The following is a 13,014-nucleotide window of genomic DNA, read 5'->3' as shown; positions in this document are numbered from 1 at the left end:
TTTAAGGACATTCAGAATACAACCACATGACAGGAACACAAAGAATTGATCATGTATTTACATAGAAAAGCTAGAATACCTTCATGTAGTTAACAATTTTCGCAAGGACTCCAAACTTGTAGCCAGAGCTCCCAGAAAGCCCTTTGAGGTTAATTGATCCATTGCTGCCCTCTACGAAAAAAAACAAAACAATCTTCAGAAAAAAGAGAAATCACAATGCAACTACACCCAATAAACTCTAGAGTTGTGTTCAAGCAAGCTTTTAGAGCCACTGTAAATATTTGGATGACTTTTTTTTTTTAAACAAGCCGGAGGCATGGATTATGTTTAGTTTGAAAATATTCTGTAGGGATAAATAAAGTCATTTGATAAATGAAACCTGCCATTAGCAGCATTGTAGGTGGAGATTGATCTGGTTAAAGAACTATTTAATATTCAACCCTTCGGATTTTGCTCTGCAACAGGCAACCACACTCCTTAAAATAAACTGAGCTAAGGATAGACCAAGGATAGAAAATGTCGGCAAATGCTCACTAGTATGAGAGTACACACAATATGCAGTCTATGGCGTAACCACCGTGGTGGGCTTAAGAGATTTGCAATTTAGATGCAAGGATATGCACTTGATTAACTTTACAGGTCCAGTTTGGGAACTTTAACAGCTTTAATAAAATTAAGTGGTTATGGTGCCAGGAGGTCTCTGACACTGGCTCACTCTTGGGGGTTAAACCGTTCATGAACGGTTTAAGCCCAAAGTCTGTGTTGCAGAGCGTGATTGCTTTGGTCTCCTGTCCTTCCACTATTTAAAGAAGGCCACAGCAGCTTAATGCAGGAGCACCAATTATTGGCTTAGAGCAGTCAGCTGATGCTCTAAAGCAAACCAATCAACAGATCCCCATTCATACAAAAGGTAAGCAGTGTCCCTGCCCAGACTTTCATTATCTATGATTTCAGACTGCGGAATAATACTCTGCGGTTAAACCATTTGTGAATGGTTTAACCCAGTGGTTTCCAAACTAGGAATCGACCGATTATCGTTTTTGCCAATATAATGAATTTTTTGTAAGTATCGGCCTTTAATCACCGACAATAACGATAATGAATGTCTGGGCAGGCACGTCCATAAGGCACACAAGCGGCGCCTTAGGGCACACTGGCCCGGGATGCGCTAGATCGGAGTGACCGGCAGGAGGTGGGCGCACAGTGCTCCCTCCTGCCAGGCACTCTGTGTAGCGTGGCAGAGCGGAGCAGTTCTTGTCAGTCCAGTGCGCACTTTCTGCTCGGCTACGCTACCAGGACACATACTGGGGAGGGGGGAGAGAGAAGGGCACTCAGGGACAGAGGGGATGTTAAGGATCACTATGGGACGAGGGTGGTAGAACACTATGGGGGGGATGGAAAGGAACACTATGTAAGGGGGCTTGGTAAGGAACGCTATGGGACAGGGGAGGTGGGGGACACTAAAAGAGAAGGGAGAGGAACAGGAGAACGCTATGGGACAGGGGAGGAGGGGAGAACACTATGGGACAGGGGGGGGGGCGAGAACACTATGGGACAGGGGAGGGGGGGTGAGAACACTATGGGACAGGGGAGGGGGGGTGAGAACACTATGGGACAGGGGAGGGGGGGTGAGAACACTATGGGACAGGGGAGGGGGGGTGAGAACACTATGGGACAGGGGAGGGGGGGTGAGAACACTATGGGACAGGGGAGGGGGGGTGAGAACACTATGGGACAGGGGAGGGGGGGTGAGAACACTATGGGACAGGGGAGGGGGGGTGAGAACACTATGGGACAGGGGAGGGGGGGGTGAGAACACTATGGGACAGGGGAGGGGGGGGTGAGAACACTATGGGACAGGGGAGGGGGGGTGAGAACACTATGGGACAGGGGAGGGGGGGTGAGAACACTATGGGACAGGGGAGGGGGGGGTGAGAACACTATGGGACAGGGGAGGGGGGGGTGAGAACACTATGGGACAGGGGAGGGGGGGGTGAGAACACTATGGGACAGGGGAGGGGGGGTGAGAACACTATGGGACAAGGGAGGGGGGTGAGAACACTATGGGACAGGGGAGGGGGGGTGAGAACACTATGGGACAGGGGAGGGGGGGTGAGAACACTATGGGACAGGGGAGGGGGGGTGAGAACACTATGGACAGGGGAGGGGGGGTGAGAACACTATGGACAGGGGAGGGGGGGTGAGAACACTATGGGACAGGGGAGGGGGGGTGAGAACACTATGGGACAGGGGAGGGGGGGGTGAGAACACTATGGGACAGGGGAGGGGGGGTGAGAACACTATGGGACAGGGGAGGGGGGGTGAGAACACTATGGGACAGGGGAGGGGGGGTGAGAACACTATGGGACAGGGGAGGGGGGGTGAGAACACTATGGGACAGGGGAGGGGGGGTGAGAACACTATGGGACAGGGGAGGGGGGGTGAGAACACTATGGGACAGGGGAGGGGGGGTGAGAACACTATGGGACAGGGGAGGGGGGGTGAGAACACTATGGGACAAAAGAGGGGGGGTGAGAACACTATGGGACAAAAGAGGGGGGGTGAGAACACTATGGGACAAAAGAGGGGGGGTGAGAACACTATGGGACAAGGGAGGGGGGTGAGAACACTATGGGACAGGGAAGGAGGGGTGAGAACACTATGGGACAGGGAAGGAGGGGTGAGAACACTATGGGACAGGGGAGGGGGGTGAGAACACTATGGGACAGGGGAGGGGGGGGTGAGAACACTATGGGACAGGGGAGGGGGGGTGAGAACACTATGGGACAGGGGAGGGGGGGTGAGAACACTATGGGACAGGGGAGGGGGGGTGAGAACACTATGGGACAGGGGAGGGGGGGTGAGAACACTATGGGACAAAAGAGGGGGGGTGAGAACACTATGGGACAAGGGAGGGGGTGAGAACACTATGGGACAGGGAAGGAGGGGTGAGAACACTATGGGACAGGGAAGGAGGGGTGAGAACACTATGGGACAGGGGAGGGGGGGTGAGAACACTATGGGACAGGGGAGGGGGGGTGAGAACACTATGGGACAGGGGAGGGGGGGTGAGAACACTATGGGACAGGGGAGGGGGGGTGAGAACACTATGGGACAGGGGAGGGGGGGTGAGAACACTATGGGACAGGGGAGGGGGGTGAGAACACTATGTGACAGGGGAGCGGGGGTGAGAAGACTATGGGACAGGGGAGCGGGGGTGAGAAGACTATGGGACAGGGGAGCGGGGGTGAGAACACTATGTGACAGGGGAGCGGGGGTGAGAAGACTATGGGACAGGGGAGCGGGGGTGAGAAGACTATGGGACAGGGGAGGGGGTGAGAAGACTATGGGACAGGGGAGGGGGGTGAGAACTCTATGGGACAGGGGAGGGGGTGAAGAACACTATGGGACAGGGGAGGGGATGAAGAACACTATTGGACAGGGGAGGGGGTGAAGAACACTATTGGACAGGGGAGGGGGGTGAAGAACACTAGGAGGGAGAGAGGAACATTAAAGGAGGACTCTAATGTACAGGGGAGAGAAGGGGAAATGAACACAGGGTTGGGGGGGACCAGTAAAAGAGAAGGGAGAAGAACAGGAGAACGCTATGGGACAGGGGAGGGGGGGAGAACACTGTGGGACAGTGGAGGGGGTGAAGAACACTATGGGACAGGGGAGGGGGTGAAGAACACCATGTGACAGGGGAGGGGGTGAAGAACACCATGTGACAGGGGAGGGGGTGAAGAACACCATGTGACAGGGGAGGGGGTGAAGAACACCATGTGACAGGGGAGGGGGTGAAGAACACCATGTGACAGGGGAGGGGGTGAAGAACACCATGTGACAGGGGAGGGGGTGAAGAACACCATGTGACAGGGGAGGGGGTGAAGAACACCATGTGACAGGGGAGGGGGTGAAGAACACCATGTGACAGGGGAGGGGGTGAAGAACACCATGTGACAGGGGAGGGGGTGAAGAACACCATGTGACAGGGGAGGGGGTGAAGAACACCATGTGACAGGGGAGGGGGGTGAAGAACACCATGTGACAGGGGAGGGGGTGAAGAACACCAGGGGACAGGGGAGGGGGGGTGAAGAACACCAGGGGACAGGGGAGGGGGGTGAAGAACACCAGGGGACAGGGGAGGGGGGTGAAGAACACCAGGGGACAGGGGAGGGGGGTGAAGAACACCAGGGGACAGGGGAGGGGGGTGAAGAACACCAGGGGACAGGGGAGGGGGGGAGAACACTGTGGGACAGGGGATGGGGGAGAACACTGTGGGACAGGGAAGGGGGTGAAGAACACCATGGAACAGGGAAGAACACTGGGGGGAGAGAGGAACATTAAAGGAGGACACTAAGGTACATGGGAGGGAAGGGAAAATTAACAATGGGGTAGGGGGGACCACTAAAAGAGAAGGGATAGGAACAGGGGAGGGCACTTACAGACAGTAAAGGGTGGGGAGGAGTGGAGTTCCTACAGCACATATTTACACACAAACACACACTGAATCCACTACCCACACTGCATCCACTACACAAACAAGCACACTGCTTCCACTACACAAAACACACACATTGCATCTACTACACAAAACACAAACTGCATTTACTAATCAAATATTTGCACTGCATCCAATACACACACACAAATATTCTTGAAAACATTAAAAAAAAAATCTGACTGCATTTTGTGCATTTACCACCTAATTTAAAAAAAAAAAAAAAAAAATACGGTAAATCTACAGAATATCGATAAGCTATCGACTATCGGCATTAAAATTCACAGATTATGGGTATCGGCTCTAAAAAAAAAAATCAATATCAGTCGATCACTATTCCAAACCCGTCATCATTGCCCACCAACAGTCGAGGATTTATGTATTCCTCTGTTTTATACCAATGGAGAGTCCGACAAAACCTGGACTGTTGGTGGGTCTGTCAGGGTATATCGGCAGACATTTTGTGCTATGATAGAAATTAAAATGTATATTGTCAGAGTCACTCTGAACAGACCAGACTCCATTTTGTTATTTTCAAGTTAACAAAGAGACATGAAATTTCTATCCTTTCTGTAAAACTAACCACTTTGCCAGAAGCTAAGGAATGCTTAGTATATACAAACCTGTTGATAAGAAATGAGAACGGGGGATGGACAGACTGTTAGCTAAATGCTAATGGAATATAATTCATTCTAAAACCCAGACATTTGTGACAGAGAAGATTAAATAATGTAATTTTACTTTCGATAATGTATAAGAGTCCCATTGTAATTTAAGGGCCATATTTAGTTATAACTGTCATATTAGAAATTATAGCAGAATTTTCCAGACACATAGTCTGGACAAAACTTAAAGAAACTATTTGATCTGACAGTAAACTTAAGTTATAGACAACCATAAAGATAAGGTAAATGACGTCAAAATAGCCACCAGGAAAAGTTAACTCTTTCCTGGATAGGGATGTTTAGTGGGACGAGACTGCCCTCTATAGACCAAATACTTAAATTGCTATCTGGAAGGTAAACACACCTCCAGTTTTCTATTGGTCTATCACCTAGTGACGAACAGAGAATTTTTCCCTTTAAAAGTTAAGACAAAGGGAAGAGAGAGGTATGCAAGAGGTATGCAAAGGAAGCAAGAAAGTAAGCAAAGAAGCAAAGGGCTAAGCAGTCGGGGGAAGGAGTCAGACAAAGAGTTGGAAGCAGGCTAAGTCAGGAGACAGAGAAAGAGACCCATGACATTCAAATTCCTGAGAATACCTACTAATCTGATGAAAATATCTACTCAACTGGTAATTATACTGGCTTCATTTAATTAATCTAAATTAATTAAAATGTTCTAATAGCATGATATATTACTGGATAAATCACGACCAGATTTCGTTATTTAGAAATCTTAGTTAACTAAGAAGTATATGATTAAACATTCTATTCTGCAGATAGAAAAGAATAAATATGTATTTAATGTGACATATCACATGTTAGCATATCGTGATATTTATCCAGGTGTATTGATTTGCTCTAAAATAAGATAAAATATCTGTTTAGGCAAGTTAAGATTCTGCTTATAGAACATGGTAGATTACTCTTATTGGATGGTTCCAGGAGATGACTAATGAGCTGGTTTGAATGTTATTTTATGTAAAATCACATGAGAATAGACTTTACCTAGGAGGTCTAGCCAGCATTGAAAGGGTTATTCTAACTGTCAGCTAAAGTTTTTATGGCTATTCGCTGGAAGCTTTCTCTGTGTGAAACTTTCACTTTCTTTCTGTAAACTACCGTCATAAATCTTCTTGACAGCTAATGTTGTAGATTCTAAGCTGTGTTAAACCATTGGAATGTATTGCCATTTGTATTGCATATTCATGTTATACTGAATTTTCATTGATTATTATCACGCATGTTACTTATTATTATTATTTAAATTGTATCTATTTTTATAACAAATTGTGATTTTATTTATATGGAATACATTTCACTTACACAATAACGATCTTTGGGATCTGAGAATTGAAATAGTGGGCAATTCTCAACTGTTTACTATTATTATCCCATAAATAGCCCCACAGGTCGAAGACTGGTTTGGGAAGCACTGGTTTAACCCCAAAATGTGAGCCAGGGACCTCCTGGCACCATAACAACTTCAGCAAGTCACGGGATCACACTGAATAACTGGCTACACAGCATGTTCGTGTTTCCAGCGGTGTTATCATTAAGATCCTATAGACCATAAGCAGCACACTTTTCCAAAGTAGAGAGGAAGGGACATAACATAACATAGCAAGTTGGACACATGCCATTACATGTCCCCACCTCTCTGTTAGTGTAGGGTTATTGAGTTTTGCTTTGGGCTTAAAGGATCACTCTGGGAAACTTGACAGCATTGTCTCAATGAAGCTGTATTTTTTTATACTGTGCTGCCCAATTAATTGTATTTGTACATTTGCATTCAAGCTATGTTATTTTTCTTGTTGTATCGTATGTGTTGCACTGTTTTAATGGGCCTCAATGGACTGCAGTGCTTTTTGCAGATCTGAAGTCATGTTTACATTGTATATTAGTCTGTTGTGTCTATGTAATGTATATGCTGTTAAAAATGTAATAAAAGCTACACACGGAAAGAAAAAAACCAAAAAAAATAATAATATATGGTTAGAACTATGCAAGCAAATAAAGATGCCATTATATTACATGCATGGGGTTATAGGCTATATTATGATCGTTGTAGTGCTTTAAAGGGACACTCCAGGCACCCAGACCACTTCTGCTCATTGGAGTGGTCTGGGTGCCAACTCCCACTACCCTTAACCCTGCAAGTGTAATTATTGCAGTTTTTTTAAAACTGCAATAATTACCTTGCAGGGTTAAGTCCTCCCCTAGTGGCTGTCTATTAGACAGCCACTAGAGGGAACTTCCTGCTTCATAGCACAGGTTTTCTGTGCTAGAGCATCGCTGGACGTCCTCACGCTGTGTGAGGACCTCCAGCGTCGCTCTATTCCCCATAGGGAAGCATTGAAATTCATTTTCAATGCTTTCCTATGGGGTGCGCTAATGCGCATGCACGGCATTGCCGCACATGCGCATTAGGTCTCCTCGGCCGGCGGGCGAGATCAGTCTCGCCCACCGGCCGACGTAAGCAGAAGGAGGAGCGGCGGGGGAGGAGGAAGCAGCGACGTGGGACCTGTCGCTGCCTCTGGTAAGTCACTGAAGGGGTTTTCACCCCTTCAGCAACTGGGGATTGGGGGGTGGGAGGGAGAGGGACCCTCCAGTGCCAGGAAAACGGATCGTTTTCCTGGCACTGGAGTTTCCCTTTAAGTTGGTAGTGATAGACAGTTTGACTCTGACATGGCAGACACCATGAATAAGAAATATTCTAATTTTTTTTTTGTACAAAAAAAAAAATCTAATAAATAAATCCAAAGCGCATATATATACCGTATATATATATATATATATATATATATATATATATATATATATGCTTTGGATTTATTTATTAGATTTTTTTGTATATATATATACACTGTGTTTCTCCGAAAATAAGACCGGGTCTTATATTAATTTTAGTCACAAAAAACACACGCTAGGGCTTATTTTCAGGGTAGGGCTTATTTATTTACGGTATGTACATTGAACAACATTTAAACAACATTTCTTCAAATACCGGTACAGTCATCTTCATTTTCCTTTGAACCATTGGTCCTAATCTCTCATTTACAGCAATATATAGTACAGTAGCTCTCCCTACCGTAAACAACATTTATTCAATTACAATCATGTCATCTTCTTCTGGAATATCATCATAACTCTCCAAACCCTGATTGCCAGCCTGAATTTCTTGCATCTCCATTTCCTTTTGAACCATTGGGCCTAATCTCTCATGTAAAGCAATATAGCTCTCCTTAAACGAGTACTTCTTGTGCATGTAGCCTGCTGGTAGTGCTTTGGCAACACAGCTGTCAGTGATTTATCCCATGAATTCTTCACCCATGTCACGACCTCTAGCAGTTTAGGCTTCACAAAGTTTCCACGCTGATTTCTGACCAATCTATTTTCAGTGTATTCATTGATTTCCTTGCGCAAATGGTCCTTGAATGGTTTGTTTATTGCAATATCAAGAGTTTGGAGATAAGCAGTCATTCCTGCAGGAATCATTACTTGATCTATTCTTCTCTCTGCAAGGAAGTTCTTCATGTCTTTTGCGCGGTGAGTGCTGGCTGAATCCCAAATTAGCAGACCTCTTTGGCCACCTCTCAGAACAAGTGGCAGCATTAAATCGATCCACTTTCTTATAACTGCTTGTGTGCACCAGACTTTTTCTGTTTCAAGAACATAAATGCCTGAAACGCGTTCAATCTTATCTTTCTTGCCCTTTGCGATAATTAGAGGTGTGGCTTTTGTTCCATCCAAACGAATTGCCAAAACACAAGTAACACGTGCACTTTCATAACCAGTGGAGGGAACGTAGATTGAGGAGGCTCCCCTCTGATCAATTGTCGTTTGAGATCCTTGGCCCATATACACTGCAGTTTCATCCATCGCAATCATGTTGGAGAGTTGGTATTTAGAAAAGTCTATGCCATCAATAAAGAACTTGAATGCAAGTGCACGTTTAACAACTTCATTATCTTCCAGCTTGAACAGTGTTGTCGATCTTCTTAGAGACAGTTCATATTGCTTAAGGAAGCCATCCAGCTAGTGGTGTGATGCTTTGAAATCTTCTGGGGATATGTCGAATTGTGGTGCCATTTCAAGGGCAAATGCTTGAATATCAGCCCTGCGCACAACCAAAGCCTTTGCTCTCTTGTCAGCAATCCATTCACAGATGACATCTTCCAGCTCAAGATATAATGGCTGGCAACCTGATCCACACTTGCGCTTCTTAGCACTTCCCACGTCCACCTTTTGACTGAGGTTACCATATTCTGCTCGCCATTTTCGGACCATTCGGAGATCTAACTTCATCTCTTTGCAGAAAGTGGTCAGATTCTTGCCGTGGGAGTCCTCTACGATTCCTTTCTTGTACTCGACAGAATAGCTCTCTCTCTTTGCACTCATCTTGTCTGCGGAAAATACCGTACTCTATTAATACCGTATACAGTACGCAAAAAGTCTGAAGTCTGGCTGGTTGTTGCTTTAAGAAAAATCCTGTTCCTTAAAAGCATGATAAACAACACTGTCATTTATCCCTCTCCATTTTCTAAAAAAAAAAAAAAAAAAAAAAAACCTGTTAAAATCTAAAAATTTCCCCTATACATTCTCCGTTTTTTTGATAATCAATTCTGGTACTGTGGTTCAGTGCATACATAACGGTAACGGTGTGAGATATTCTGGTGTACCTAATGTAACACACAGAGGAGAGGGAGATAGACTGGCACTCAGCTGCTCAAAAAACTGGAATCAATAGGGATTCATTAAAAACCTATGTGGAAGAAGGGTAAAAACACTAAAATTCAATATAGATAATGAGATTAGGTGTGTGGATACAGGAGCTGGCTGGTGACTACTGGCTATACCGTAGTGTATAAATAAAGAGTATAATAATTTGTATATACCAGATGGAGACAGGTTGGTATATAAGGTGTCTTGTACCTTTAAGTGTTAATATTACGTAATACACCTTTAAGTGCAATAGGAAAGGATGAATAAAAAAAGGGAATAATAATAATAGATAAGTAAAAATAAATTGATAAAAGAATATAGATAAAAATCAAGAGAGTAGAGATAACATGGAAGATGAAATAAATGAAGAAGAGAGAAAGAAAAACAAATGAATTAGGAAATTGGAAGACAACACTAAGACTGCATAAAACAAAAAACAAAGAAGTAACGGTAACGGTACCTGTTTAACAGCTTTATTCTTCTCTGATAAATATACTACAACTTGATGGGGAAACACCAAATATAATGATAAATCACCACTAAAGTTGAATAATGAGACCAAATGTGACTACCATAACCACTGTGTCACTGTAAAGAAAGCCGCCACCTACGGTTTAGAAATGTAAATACCAGATGCCTATTGAATTAACAATAGTTACAGGACTCTGTGGAAATGGAGTTAATTATTCTTCTCTGATGATTACCGTACTGGTAGAAGAAGAAGTTCGGCTGTGATGACGTCAGCGCGCTCCTCAGCCCGCTCCGTGCACTAAAGAGGGGGGGGGGGCGCGGATATCCGCGGGAGGAGAGGTGGAAAAAGAAGAGCCAGTGCGCTGAAGACATCTAGTGGGAGGAGGGGAGCAAACAGAATAGCCAAGAACCCTGGCTGACGCGCGCACAGGAGGAAGCAGCAGCAGACATCAGCCGGGAGGAGAGAAGAGGACCTCCGGCGGGGCAGCGGTGGGTGCAAACAAGTTTTTATTACATATACCGGTAGGAGCAAAAGGGAAACAATACCGGTAGCAATCATTTAAAAAGTTTTTTACGATTGCCTACGTCTTATATTGCAGCCCACCCCGATAATCCAGCTAGGGCTTATTTTCGGGGTAGGGTGTATTTTCGTGGAAAATACGGTATATATATATATATATATATATATATATATATATATATATATATATATATATATATATATACATATATATACATACATACACATACACACACACACACACACATATATACAATATTGCCCAATGCTTGCACTCCAGTACAGTAATATGTATAGCCCGGTGCTTGTAGGCATAAATAATAAATATGAAGATATGAAAAGCACTCGAAGGACTTCATATAAGGTTAAAAAAATAAACAGCTTTATTCAGCAACTGCCAAAAGTGATCAACGTTTCAGTCCTATGTCAGGACTTTCATCAGGATGTATATACACACACACATTCATTCAAGGACAGTGTAACGGTAATTTAAATTTTATAAAAACAACAAAATTACATTTGTGAAGTAGATCAACGTTTCGACCTTAGCGGGTCCTATTCGCCAGGGTCGAAACGTTGATCTACTTACCCTGAATTGATTTTTCCTATATTTGACGCGGGTAGCACCGAGGCAAGCTATCGGATTGTTCTAAGTAAGGAGAGTGCCAAGCTATCTGAAAGAGCGAGAGAGTGAGTGAGTGTGTGTGTGTGTGTCTATACACACACACACACACAATACCAAAACGAATCACAAAGAATATCACAATGCTTAATACGCCCATTTTTTATTCATCAAATAGTACGTTTTACATAAATTAAGAATAACAGATACGTATATATTGCTATAGGTTACAAGCATGAGAGTTGGCTACATATATGTATAAGTACATTTATCCCTTACCAAAAACGCAGGGAAAAGATATTCTAAGGAGATTTACAGATTACTATTTCTCACACAAACACAGCATTTGGCCCGGGATTGAGACTGTATCTCACTTTCTATCTTTACATAAAGAAACAAATTTAAAAAGGGTTTGAAGCATTGTTTAAAAGCCAATCAAGCCTTGTGTTCTAAACCTGCAACAAGCAAGCTTCCCATTGTCCTGAGGATGGAGGCTGGCTGGAGAGTACACTCGGCCAGCTTCCCCCATTGGTGTGCTCAGCCTTCTAGGTGGAGGGATGGGATGTTAATGAAGCACTGAGCACAGACGGCTGGCTGCATTCTCTTCTGTCCAATGATAGCAGAGCTCTGTCTGAACAGTACTGTGCTCAGCAATAGACAGCAGCAGAACACAGCCCGCAGCTGCTCGTACAATAAGGTAGGTTAATCAAGCACATCTCTGCTATCCAACGTAGATGGGAGATCACAATGCACAGTTGCCTTCTTTGTGCTGCAGGCTGTAACATGCACGTCCTGAAGGACAGAGAGACATGCTTTCAATTAGCTCACATGGGGAGGACGTGGTCTCTCCATTTTTGGTGTGATGCACCGCTCACACCCCATTTTTGCCTTGTCGGATGAAGCAAAGGCAGGCTTCCCTGACGCTGAATAGGTTAAACACAAATGCTTGCTGATGCAGATAGATTGGCTTTCAGCTCAATCCTTGCAGCAGTTTATGTTGTCGTGGAAAGACTTTCAGTTTGAAATGAATCAGCCTTGCTTTTGAACGGACTATATTTTGTCTATGTATGCGGTGGGGCCTGTACACTCTATGGCAGCTAGTGCCTAAATGATGTGCAAACTGCACAGTAATGGCAGATCGCAAAATGCACTCAGGATCCCACAGTAAACAGCAAATCATTTAATCCATTTAAATGACAAGTCCCATTTGGTACACAAACTGCCTTATGTTGTCCTGTAAGCAAGATAATTTGTCTGATCAAGTCTGGCTGACGCCAGTACTGGGTTACCGGGTTCATTTTTAGAGCAATTCTTATAAGTCCAAACACAGAGAGGAGGATGAATGGAAGGGTATATCACAGAGCAGCATTAACAATTGAGACACTGATACAGGATACTGGGAGTAATAGTACTAGTCTTTCTCTTGATTGATGAGAGGTTAAGACACATGCTGAGTGTTTATACACTAAGCTACTATTCAAAGAATGACAAAGCACAACACAGGCTGAAGCATCAA

The 13,014-nt window shown here is 44.5% G+C and overlaps 2 protein-coding genes across 3 annotated transcripts in view; one reads left to right on the top strand and one right to left on the bottom strand.

Annotated features, from left to right (window-relative positions):
- The window catches only part of GTF2E2 (general transcription factor IIE subunit 2), a 43,301-nt gene that overhangs the window by 15,836 nt on the left and 14,451 nt on the right, over positions 1-13,014 (bottom strand). Inside the window, exon 3 of the mRNA XM_063458729.1 lies at positions 80-171. Coding sequence (XP_063314799.1) covers positions 80-171 — 92 coding nt within the window. The remainder of the gene's footprint in view (positions 1-79; positions 172-13,014) is intronic.
- SMIM18 (small integral membrane protein 18) overlaps positions 1-13,014 on the top strand; it is a 290,872-nt gene that overhangs the window by 269,919 nt on the left and 7,939 nt on the right. The window contains exon 1 of one of the 2 annotated variants that reach the window (XM_063458733.1): positions 12,071-12,195. The exons of the other annotated variant lie outside the window; for it this stretch is intronic. The gene's annotated coding sequence lies outside the window, so the exon portion shown is untranslated. Of the gene's footprint in view, positions 1-12,070; positions 12,196-13,014 lie in introns of those variants that run through there. 2 annotated transcript variants of the gene reach the window in all.

Source organism: Pelobates fuscus, chromosome 6, assembly GCF_036172605.1.
Source record: "Pelobates fuscus isolate aPelFus1 chromosome 6, aPelFus1.pri, whole genome shotgun sequence".
Taxonomy (NCBI): Eukaryota; Metazoa; Chordata; class Amphibia; order Anura; family Pelobatidae; genus Pelobates; species Pelobates fuscus.
This window is presented reverse-complemented; position numbering and strand designations above follow the sequence as displayed.